Source organism: Salvia hispanica, chromosome 3, assembly GCF_029641045.1.
Source record: "Salvia hispanica isolate PSC_SH4W2 chromosome 3, Shi_PSC_v1, whole genome shotgun sequence".
Taxonomy (NCBI): Eukaryota; Viridiplantae; Streptophyta; class Magnoliopsida; order Lamiales; family Lamiaceae; genus Salvia; species Salvia hispanica.
In genome coordinates this window covers 2,956,435-2,968,482 of record NC_142694.1, presented here as the reverse complement: position 1 = coordinate 2,968,482, position 12,048 = coordinate 2,956,435, and the positions used below count along the sequence as shown (strand labels likewise).

At 38.5% G+C, this 12,048-nt stretch overlaps 1 protein-coding gene across 1 annotated transcript; it reads left to right on the top strand.

Moving 5' to 3' along the window:
• Positions 1–627: 627 nt before the first annotated feature.
• Positions 628–11,864, top strand: LOC125214811 (uncharacterized). The gene is made up of 22 exons (XM_089067975.1): positions 628–1,767; positions 3,221–3,336; positions 3,422–3,627; positions 3,751–3,870; positions 4,018–4,146; positions 4,227–4,352; positions 4,587–4,642; positions 4,723–4,822; positions 4,919–5,036; positions 5,242–5,451; positions 5,781–6,108; positions 7,151–7,244; positions 7,775–7,883; positions 8,115–8,386; positions 8,492–8,619; positions 8,790–9,024; positions 9,701–9,889; positions 10,012–10,301; positions 10,569–10,770; positions 10,906–11,148; positions 11,257–11,336; positions 11,421–11,864. Exons 1-22 carry the CDS (start codon positions 917–919, stop codon positions 11,566–11,568), a joined length of 4,350 nt encoding a protein of 1,449 aa, XP_088924101.1. The 5' UTR covers positions 628–916; the 3' UTR covers positions 11,569–11,864.
• Positions 11,865–12,048: the final 184 nt, after the last annotated feature.

Here is a 12,048-nt window from a genome sequence, read left to right as displayed (position 1 = left end):
ATATAGTGCTTGTACAATGTCCATATGAAATTGTACTGAAATTGTCATGTATTCGTGTTGATATATTCAATGTACTGTATTGATATTGTGTTCTAAAACCATGTTATTATCTATGAAGTACAAAATAAAATTACACATGATAATTTATAGACTTTCGGATCTCTAAAATCCTATAATTTTAAATTAATTATAGTTAAAAATTAAGGAATGAGTTAACAATTAATCCTATCCCACTATATTACTACTACTACTTTATATGTTTGTTATTGATAAAATTGCTCGTGAGATAATTAGAAAAATCTAAATTTTATGGAGTAATTTTTTGTACTTATTTTCAATGACAGTTCGAAATTTGACCAAACAATTCTAATCTAATTCATGATTTACCCGGTAATTTGAACACGAGATAGAAGGAGAAAATGGAAAAACAAAAAGAAGATAGTCAAAAAAATAAGGTTAGGTAATTTCCTTCATTTACGACAATATTCAATGAAAAAGAAATGTTATTGAAATATAAAAAAAGAAAATTAACTGCCATGTCGCCACCTTCTCCACTCCACCCCCACCCCACCCCACCCCACCCCCAACCCAAAATTAAACACCACACCCTGCCAACTTTCTCTATCTACAATCCCATTTCCTTTTCCTTTCTCTCTCTACCTATATTTCTGCCCCTTTCCTCTCCAAACCCCATCCCTCCCACCTTTACGTACAACAAGCCTGTATCTACACCTTCTGCACCCAAACGCTAGCTGGCACACTCACTCGCTCACTATGCGTTGCTAGGAAATCGCGAGCTCGATTTCGGCGGCGGTTCCCGGCGCGATTTGATTTCGAGGAGAATTTCAGGTAGATGCATTCCTTTCCTGCTTCATCCACCTCCGGCGCCGCGGTGTATGGCTATTCTCACCGGTAGATGGCTAATTCCAAGCTTCGATTCGCGCTTTCGCCTCATTTGGTGGTAGGATTGGCGGCGTTGCTGTTGCTGTCACTCTGCTGGAACCCTAGGTCGATTGTTGCTGGTGCGGATTCGGATTCGGACTTGGATTTCGACTCGGATTTTCTGCTGTTCCACCAGGACTACTCGCCGCCGGCGCCTCCGCCTCCGCCGCCGCACCCGCCGTCGCTCTCGTGCGAGTCCGATCTCGGAGGAGTTGGTAGTTTGGATACTGTTTGCCAGATAGTCTCCAGCTTGAACATAACGAAGGATGTGTATGTAGAAGGGAAGGGTGATTTTGTAATTGCGGCGAATGTTACTGTGGATTGCTCGTCGTTTCCTGGATGTGAGCTCGCTATAAATGTTACGGGTAACTTTACTTTAGGTGAGAATGCGTCGATAATTTGTGGCACCTTTCAGTTAGTTGCGGATAATGCGTTTTTTGGAAATGGCTCTACTGTGAATACTACTGCGTTGGCGGGGGCGCCACCGGCACAGACTAGTGGGACCCCGCAAGGGGTGGATGGAGCGGGCGGGGGCCATGGAGGAAGAGGTGCGGCGTGTTTGAAGGATGCGAGTAAGAATCCTGAAGATGTGTGGGGAGGGGATGCTTATGCGTGGTCGAGTTTGGCGAAGCCATGGAGTTATGGGAGTAAAGGAGGGACGACGAGTAAGGAAATTGATTACGGGGGTGGTGGAGGGGGAAGGGTCTTGTTTCTGGTGACAGCGTTATTGGATGTGAATGGGAGTGTTTTGGCCAGTGGCGGAGATGCAGGTCCGAAAGGAGGCGGAGGGTCTGGAGGCAGCATATACATCAAGGCTCATAAGATGTAAATTCAATTGCCTTTCACTGTTATTGCTGTATAGCCTGTATTTGAAAAAGTGTGATCTCATGCTAGTCATACTAACTATTTTGTGATTGAAGAATCCGATCCGTTGCTGCTAATCCACATTAGATATTTATGGTTTGACTAACAGCTTCTCAATATTGGTTCAATATGCTTTGTAAATATTGGAAATTTGTAGGCCTAGTTGTTTTTGAGTTGTGGGTTCCATCGAGGCATGCTACATATTGATATGGAATCTACTGAATCAGTGTCTCATATAATAACTTCACTTCGCTGTAACTTTATAGGTTTGTCTAGGTGTGATTCTGTAATTATATTTGGTGGCTGACAGTGAGTGTAGACGGTTATTCTACTTTTGGTTAGTATTCTTCTTTCTAAGATGCCATACCTTTAGGATAGATTGTTTTGTGATTCTTTTCTGGTCTCTGTGGTTCTGTTCCTTTCCATAAACCAGCTAGCTTAATTTTAGATGCTGGTGAAGATTCTTTTTATCTCAGTCAAGATTGTTCATCTCAGCATATATTTTCCATTGCTAGTTGTTTCAAATAATGTACTATTATTTCCATCATTTATTTTTGTAACAAATAAATAAGATTATGCAGGGTGTTCTATAGTGTAGAGTTTATTATCCCTCTTCGCATATCATTTTCAGGAATCATAAAGATATTATTAGACTATTATGATAAGGTCTAGTTTGGCATGATGTGGTGGCTACTTTTTGTAATATGTACCCTGTACATTTCTCACTTTCGGTGTCCGACTTATGGAATACTCCATCCGTCCCCGATTAAGAGTCACACTTTGACCGGACACGAGTTTTAAGAAATGTAAAGAAAAGTTGATTGAAAAAGTTAGTGGAATGTGGGACCCATTTTTTTATATTGGTTTTATAATAAAATGTGAGTGAATTGAGTTAGTGGAATGTAGGACCTATTTACTATTTATGGTAAAAATGAAGTGCGACTCTTAATTAGGGACGGACCGAAATGGAAAAGTGTGACTTTTAATCGGGGACGGAGGGAGTATTTGTTATTGTATCCACTTTTCTGAATCAAAATGCTTTATTTATATTCTTCCATATTCGTAATGTTACCTCATCCTCTAATATTTAGTCTAGTACTGTTTCTCAATATGATTTCCTTTTTACTTGTACAAAGTCATTATAAACTGCATCATAATTCTTCCCATGCATGTTATATGATCAAATAAAATCACATCACATAGATCAATGTATTTTTGATTGTTCTTTCAAATAATTATCAACATTTCTAATTGATGAATTATGAATATCCATGCCATGTAGTTTACACTGTGTTGTTTCATACAGCATTTACATGAACCCGTATTCTTGTCTACTTTGGATATCTATATATTTTTATCTCAGGAAGATTTGGAGCTCAGTCGATTTAACCACGTTACTTCTTGTGAAGTGCAGGACTGGAAGTGGCAGCATAAGTGCTTGTGGGGGTAGTGGTTTTGCTGGAGGTGGTGGTGGCAGAATTTCTGTAGATATTTTTAGCAGGCATGATGAACCGGTCATTTCTGCATATGGTATGCTCTGCAACCATATTTGCCTATATAAGCACTGAGGCAATATTGATCCAGTTACAGTTCTCTCTAATATCTTATGTTGCAGGTGGAAGCAGTATTGGTTGCCCTGAAAATGCAGGTGCTGCAGGAACATTTTATGAATCTGTTCCTCGTAGCCTTACCGTGAGCAATCATCACAAATCAACATATACAGATACACTCCTTATGGACTTTCCTCAACCGTTTTTAACGAATGTCTATATAAGAAACCAGGCAAAGGCTGCTGTTCCCCTGCTGTGGAGCCGTGTCCAGGTCAGTGAAGTTGGGGTTATTTAGTACGTTTCACTTCTCAGTTATTAAAGTACATGGTCTTTCAAATACAGTAAAATCAGTTAATGTGAATAAGAGCCTAATTCATCACGTTCTTGCTTCCAGGTTCAAGGACAAATCAGCCTCTTGCGTGGAGGAGTGTTGAGTTTTGGGCTTGCACATTATTCAATGTCCGAGTTTGAACTATTGGCAGAAGAGCTGTTAATGAGTGATTCAATGATTAGAGTAAGTAACTGGTTTTATGATGCATAGGAAATTATTATATATTTACCTGCCACTTCTACCAGCATATTGTGGAGGAATGCCTTGCTTATGCCAGATTTTTCGTTCTCTAGTAATGAAGTTATCAATTATCGTACTCCTATTTTCTAGGTTTATGGGGCTCTTCGTATGTCAGTTAAAATGTTTTTAATGTGGAACTCGAAGATGTTAATAGATGGTGGTGGGGATGAGAATGTCGAGACATCGTCACTTGAGGCTAGTAATCTCATAGTCCTCAGGGTGAGTACTCTGTCCATTATGTATAGTGTCATGATCTTGATATCCATGCATGGATTACTTATCTACCCTCTCTTTGACAGCAATCATCTGTTATCCATTCAAATGCAAACTTGGGAGTTCACGGGCAAGGTTTATTAAATTTGACTGGACCAGGAGATTGCATTGAAGCTCAACGGCTAGTTCTATCATTATTTTATAGCATCAATGTAAGGAATAGTTTAATGACTTAATCATTTATTCAATATTTTACTTATGTTTATGAACTCGAAGGGCTAATGCTCTACATGGGTTATTGCCTTGCTTTCTGTTACTGTGCGACTGTCTCAATAGAAACTATAAAAAGATTTCCTCTATTCTATTTGACCCTATAACATCGCCCGATAATCTTTATCCTTAAATTGTTATGCAAACTAACCTTTCTCTGCTCATGTTGGATGAAGGTTGGACCTGGATCTGTTCTGCGAGGTCCCCTGAAGAATTCCTCAGATGAGGCCGTGTAAGTTCTGGCTTCTGTTAAAGTAACATTTGGGATGGCGTTCTCATTTTGGTTGAGAATTAAAAGCTTTTGTTCTTCAGGACGCCAAAACTTTATTGTGATTCGCAAGATTGTCCCAGTGAGCTGATCCATCCACCTGAAGATTGTAATGTGAACTCTTCTCTGGCCTTTACCCTACAGGTTGAGGTCTTCTGTTAGAGCATATCGTCTGCTTTTGTTTCATGAGGTTCTCTTTCTGCTGGTATAGATTTTTAATGATTTCGTATTGTTACTTAGATATGTCGTGTTGAGGATATACTTGTTGAGGGTTTTGTTCAAGGCTCCGTTGTGCATTTCCATAGAGCCAGAACCATCAACGTTCAGCCTACTGGAGTTATAAGCACATCTGGAATGGGTAAGATTCTCACTGTCATAAAAAATGTCCCCTATATCTCGAGCATCTGAGGAAATTCTCTCAACCTAGTAGTACCTACTTATTTTATGAAATCTTTTATGTTCTTCTCCATTCTTGAGCTGCTTAAATTATTTTGGCATTAAATACATGTGATCAGGCCATGTTCCCATGTATCTTAACATTCTAGGATTTGATATTTTTGTAGGCTGCCATGGTGGAATAGGTCAAGGTGAAGTCTTGAGCAATGGTCTTGGTAGTGGTGGTGGGCACGGTGGTAGAGGTGGAATGGGCTGTTATGGTGACATCTGTGTTGATGGTGGCATAACGTATGGAGATGCTAATTTGCCTTGTGAACTCGGCAGTGGAAGTGGAAATGATAGCTTGGATATATCAACTGCTGGTGGTGGTACTTTAGGTGAGAACCAAGTTATTGAACTTTGAACCACATAAGTTATCTGTTATCGTACTCTCTATCAGGCTTAGTTATTAATTGCATGTCAAGACATTTTACCTTTGTGTTTGTGTACATTAGAAATTGCATTATTAAGTCAGTACATATATGCTTTTTACCTTGTTGATTTCTTGAATTGTCCTCTTGTGCTTATCTTCTCGCTTGTTGCTCTATAACGTGTTCTGGACTGTTTGTTTGATGTTCAATGCTCTCTCTTTTTTTCTTCAAGACTATTCAATTAACTGGTTCCATATTTAAGGGTGCTTCTGAATTCGGTTGCCTGTCTTATGCAGTGATGGGTTCGTTGGAGCATCCCTTGATAACTTTATATGTTGAAGGTTCTGTTAGAGCAGATGGAGACAGCTTCACGAGTCTCCAGAAGAATAATGCTTCTATTGATAAGTTTGTTGGTCCTGGAGGTGGTTCTGGGGGTACTATATTGTTATTTTTGCGCTATCTGGATCTTCGTGAATCTGGCAATTTATCTAGTGCTGGAGGTCATGGTAGCCTGACTGGTGGCGGAGGAGGTGGTGGTGGAAGGATTCATTTTCACTGGTCAGATATTTCCACCGGAGATGTTTACTGGCCAATAGCTACAGTGAATGGAACGATACATACCATGTTAGTACAAATGAAACCTTTTCATGTGAAGTTTTGCTTTTATTATTCCATATTTTGTTGTTATCTAGCAATACATTTTGAATTCTTTACATTTTCCTTTCACTTATAATTTTTTTTTGGAGAAAGAAAAATGAATCTATTGGTGGCCCATCTTAATTACACAATCTATTTGTTAATTTTTGGGACATCAAAATTGAAAATAGTTTGCTATATAAGTAATTATGCTTAATATATGGAAAAATAATCCAGGAACCTGCTATCCTGTGTAAATATAAGATGGGAAATGTACCATGTACATTTATAGGAGCTATAACACTTAAATCTTTATCTGTGTCTATACATCTATCTAGGTTGTGACCATCATGTCAGTCATTTAGGGGTGATCTATTTTGTTTTGAGTATCAGACATGTTTATCATTTTAATAATTTTCTTTTGTTTGACTTATAAGATGTAGTATTTGATATTTGAGATAAATTCTTGGCCTGGCAAATATGTACAAACAATGACTTAGGAAGGCTACTTGAGAATAAAGTGAGCTGTATAGTTGATGACTCAATCTATATAAACACATGAAATTGCTCATCGCAGTAAATGTGATTTTGTTGGGGTTATGCAAAATGTGTAAATATTGAACATCATCTAATTTGTAACTTAATTCAAGTGGATTTCTGCTTTGAACTGACCAAGCAAGATGTTTGGTGAGGTGGTAGACCTCTTTATAGTGTTCTCATTAGCCCTTCTATGTTGATTGGACACTGTTGGTTTGTGTTAATGCTCTGAAGCTACATGTTTTTAAGTGTAAATTCCTGGATATATGCTCACTAGTGTTTTGGGATCCACTGGGTGATCGTTAGAGTTGGTGTTCCTGCTGCTGTTATTCCATAGTTTGATGATTCCCAGATGAATAGTATTAATGTAAATGTGTGGAAAATATCTTTCATGCGTTTCTTCATTCCTGTGAGTAGCATCTGATTTCACATCTACCATCTGTTGTATGCTTTCGTATTTTCAATAATATTCAAATGGATGTCTTTTCCATAGGGGTGGATTAGGTGGTGTACAAGGTCATGTGGGCGAAAATGGAAGTATCAGTGGCAAAGCTTGCCCAAAAGGGCTTTATGGCATATTCTGCGAGGTAGATTAAACTTGATCAAATCATTTTCTTCTTCAATTCATTACAAGTTAAAAACACTGCTGTTTTGAACAATTGAACAGCAAGAAAATCATGTTTATAATTTAGGCAAATTAATAAATTTTTGTTGTTATTTTTTGGTTGTTAAGTAATCTTTGTTTGAATATAGAGGTCCTTACGTAATTGATGGGATTTGATGAAATGAAGGCACTTTTATCTCTATGATGTTGCATTGGAAAGCAATATTTGGGAGACTGTCTACTATAACTTTATGAATGTTCCTATAGAGTATTAGTATTCGACAATAGAGCATTAGAGCCTAATTTTGATTCCTATCAGGTAAGAGGGCCGTGCGTGTGTTACATAGGACAGATGAAGTATGCTTTGATAGTTAATACAACCTGTATGCTTCTTAGTGCATTCACACACTTGGCTTGCTGTGGTTGAGTTGAAAATGCTAAATTTCTAGATGTCAGGTCATAATTTGCCTTGTTTTTCTGTTTCTCCAGTTGACCTTTCCCTTCATTTTTCAGGAATGTCCAATTGGCACTTATAAAAATGTCACAGGGTCTGAGAAATCCCTCTGTTTTCCTTGCCCAACTGATGAGATTCCTAATCGAGCAGCTTATATTTATGTCCGAGGTATCTCTAGATCAATAAGATAATTGTTCTTTATTACAAGAGCTCCTATCATGGGACATTCATGTCGTCTTCTCACATTTCCCTACTATATTTCCTTCTTTTTTCTGTTATAATTTTTATATTAGTTTCTTTGGCATTCCCAAATTAATAATATGCTATAATTTGGATCTCTTATGCTAGTCATTTTCTCAGATTTGTGACGCCAAATTATGTTGCCTTATTTCGTTACAGGTGGTATTACCGAAACACCCTGTCCTTACAAGTGTATCTCTGATAGATATCACATGCCAAATTGTTATACTGCTCTTGAAGAACTAATATATACATTTGGCGGACCATGGTTGTTTGGCCTCCTGCTTTTGGGTCTTTTAGTTCTGCTTGCTTTAGTTCTAAGTGTTGCACGAATGAAGTTTATTGGCGTGGATGAGTTACCTGGTCCTGCTCCCACACAACAGGGTTCCCAAATAGATCATTCATTCCCTTTCTTGGAGTCTCTCAATGAGGTAGTATCTGTGAACCTGGATAGTAAAATGCTTATTTCTTATATCCTCCTGAGTCCTGCCCACCATTTTGGACATCATGTAATTGATGTTATGCTTGCCAATCAGGTGCTAGAAACTAACAGAGTGGAGGAGTCTCAGAGTCATGTGCACAGGATGTACTTCATGGGTCCAAATACGTTTAGTGAACCTTGGTATCTTCCTCATACACCTCCTGAACAAGTCAAAGAAATTGTGTAAGCTCCTTTTCTTCTAGCAACATGTTATACTGCCACTTCCTTTAACAAAATGGTATCTGAACAGCCTTTATTTCTATGTCTTTTGCAATTTGCCTTCTAAAGTTAATGCTCCATATGCTTTGCTCTCACTTGTTATTTGGTAACTTGATGCTATTATAATATGGCAGATATGAAAGTGCATTTAACAATTTTGTCGATGAGATCAATGCTCTTGCTGCATATCAGTGGTGGGAAGGTGCAGTTCACAGTATTTTTTGCATTCTTGCCTATCCTTTTGCATGGTCGTGGCAGCAGTGGCGCCGGAGAATGAAGCTGCAGAAAATTCGAGAATATGTGCGATCTGAATATGACCATGCTTGCTTACGGTCTTGTCGTTCGCGTGCTCTATATGAAGGGCTGAAGGTAAATCTTACGAGGATCTTATGGTTGGTTGGACTTCGTATTAAACTGAGACGTCTTGTTCATGTTTTGTAATTGTTCGGTACTTGTTATCATATACGTATAACCTTTTTATGTACCTACTAACTGATGATCAAAATATACAAGAGAAACAAAAGCTGACCTAAGTAATATTTTTGGGCTTTGTTTCATCTCCCTATAATTGTTTTATATATCTCACACTCTGAGCACTATGTGGAGCATTCTTGCTTTATTAACAAACTTGCATGCTATGGTAGTTTTAGTTCATTTGTATGTTTGTTTCTCGTAGTGCTTGTCTATGTCTCTGTTGCTTAGTTCTTCCCTTCGTTGCTGGCACTCTCTTTCTTCTGTTGCTCTTTCTCTTTTTGGTGGATGGCCCAGGGCTTTGACTTGTGCACATGAATCTTTCTTTTTTTTTGTATTGGTCAACTATGATTGCTCATGATGTAGAAGATTTTTTGCTCTGCATCTCACATACTATTATCGGACTTGTAACCTAATCTAGTTTGTCTCGCTTTCATGTTATAAATACACTGTTTGAATGTATCAGTTATGACATTTACCACTAGCAATATGCCATGGAGAGTTTAGTCCATTTCTTTTAGCCTCGTAGCAAAAACTTGCTATATTCTATTTCTAACCATTTGTCTATCCGTAGGTTGCTGCAACTCCGGATCTAATGCTAGCATATATTGACTTTTTTCTTGGTGGTGATGAGAAGAGAAGTGATCTTCCTCCTCGTCTCCAACAAAGATTTCCTATGTCTCTATTATTTGGAGGAGATGGGAGCTACATGACTCCTTTTATTCTTCATAATGACAACATCATTACTAGTCTGATGAGTCAGGTTTGTTATTTAACCCCAGGGAACAACATACATTTCTGTTTTGAATTTTTTGAACGAACAATTTTCTGGAAAGAGAGATACCATCTATTTACATTTATAATCTTCTGGTCTTTCTATGTCAGTCTGTTCCACCCACCACCTGGTATCGCTTTGTGGCTGGTGTGAATGCACAGTTGCGCTTAGTAAGAAGGGGCTGCCTAAGATCGAAGTTTCGCTCGGTCCTTCAGTGGCTTGATACTTTCGCAAATCCTGAATTTAGGCTCTATGGTTTGCATGTGGATCTTGCTTGGTTTCAGGCTACGACTGATGGTTACTATCATTATGGACTTCTGATATATTCTGTGGAAGAATTCAACCGTGTGTCATTTGTATGTCATGACGGAGAACGTGGAGATGATGAGCAACATTCACGGTATGCATCTCTTATCAAACACTAAAGCAGTTAAGCGCACATGTAAATACGAGGGTTATTTATCTGCCCTGATGCAGACCTTTGTTTTCATGTGTTCCTTGTGTGCTGTGATATTGTTTGTTTCGCAACCATTTCCATCCTTCCATGCATGTGAAGTCCGTGTTTGTTTTAGTAGAATATATTATTTGAAATTATACGAACTTGTGTATTTTAAGTTGAACCTGTTTGTCTGACACTGCTCCCTTTTTATTCGGTTGGATAAATCAGTGCTGTTGGTGTTCATGTTAAAGATGGGAGTTCAAATAAGAGTTTCTTAGGACGAACTCAGAGAAGTGCTGACGGGAACTTGAGGGGGAAGATTTATGGTGGGGTTCTAGATTTTGACAGTTTGAAGGTGCTCGAGGAGAAAAGAGATTTACTCTTCATCCTCTCTTTTCTAATTCACAACACCAAACCTGTTGGCCATCAGGTCTTTCTCTCTCTCTCACTCACTCACTCACACACACACACACAATTTCAGGAAAAGGAAATAAAAGGAGTCAATATATTTATGCATTTGTTTAGGTTATCCTTCCTGAAAATGCTTTGCTTCGTTGTACTGCAGGATCTCGTGGGTTTGGTGATCTCAATCCTGCTTCTAGGAGATTTTAGTCTAGTATTGCTCACCTTGCTCCAGTTGTATTCACTTTCCCTAGCAGACGTCTTTCTTGTTTTGTTTATCATGCCCCTCGGGATTTTGCTCCCCTTTCCTGCTGGAATCAACGCCTTATTCAGCCATGGACCTAGGCGATCAGCAGGTCTTGCACGAGTATATGCTCTGTGGAATATCACATCATTCATAAACATTGTGAGTAGCTTTTGTTTTTTCAACTCGATGTCATTCACGTTATTGTTGTTCAGACATGTAAATGTACCCAATTTCTTACTATTTCGTTTCTTTCTTGGCTTGCCCCAGGGTGTTGCATTCGTATGTGGCTATATTCACTATCGAACACAATCAAGTAAAACAACCCCAAACTTTCAGCCGTGGAATATGTGAGCTGAACTTTTTGGACATCATTTTTGGCCGTCTGCAAGAATATGTTTGTTCTGATACGGTTGTGCTTTCTGTGACTGCAGGGATGAAAGTGAATGGTGGATTTTTCCCTTGGCTCTTCTTTTGTGTAAATGTATCCAATCTAAGCTCGTAAATTGGCATGTCGCAAATTTGGAAATTCAGGATCGGGCGTTGTATAGTAACGACTTCGACTTGTTCTGGCATTCATAGATTTTACGGAGCAAATATGTTTCACACGAACACCCATCAATTTTTTATTCGTGGGTTCTATCGCAATGTGTTGTAGTGGTGTAGAGAATAGTGGATTGACACAGGAGTAGAAAGTTGAATGAGAGAAAAAAAGTGATAAAGAACTAGATAGAGCTGAGGCATTTATTTGTAGCCTTGTGTTGTGCAGCTATATATATTCCTTTTGTCATGTAAATATAGAAATGGGATATTCCCATGTCTTGCGCATTTCTACATTCCCTAATTCACTTCTCTCTATATTTGTCTAATTTTCTCAACTTCTCTTGCTCAATTTTGCTTCTGTCTCCTTCTAAATTGGGTTTTATCTTGTCGGCTGTGTTACTGGATAATGTAAATGGTAGAATATGCTCTCGGCGACAAAAAATACTTTCATTTGAGAACAACTTAAGATAGTCTTGTTTCGTAATCTATGTCTGTGTGCTACAGTAATCTCTGTAATCG

Excerpts from the sequence above, each read along its gene's own strand:
- LOC125214811 (XM_089067975.1), top strand. The coding sequence starts at position 917 with ATGGCTAATTCCAAGCTTCGATTCGCGCTTTCGCCTCATTTGGTGGTA. Across the intron at positions 7,884-8,114 it reads AGCTTATATTTATGTCCGAG|GTGGTATTACCGAAACACCC; the intron begins GTATCTCTAGAT and ends ATTTCGTTACAG. Across the intron at positions 9,890-10,011 it reads TTACTAGTCTGATGAGTCAG|TCTGTTCCACCCACCACCTG; the intron begins GTTTGTTATTTA and ends TTTCTATGTCAG.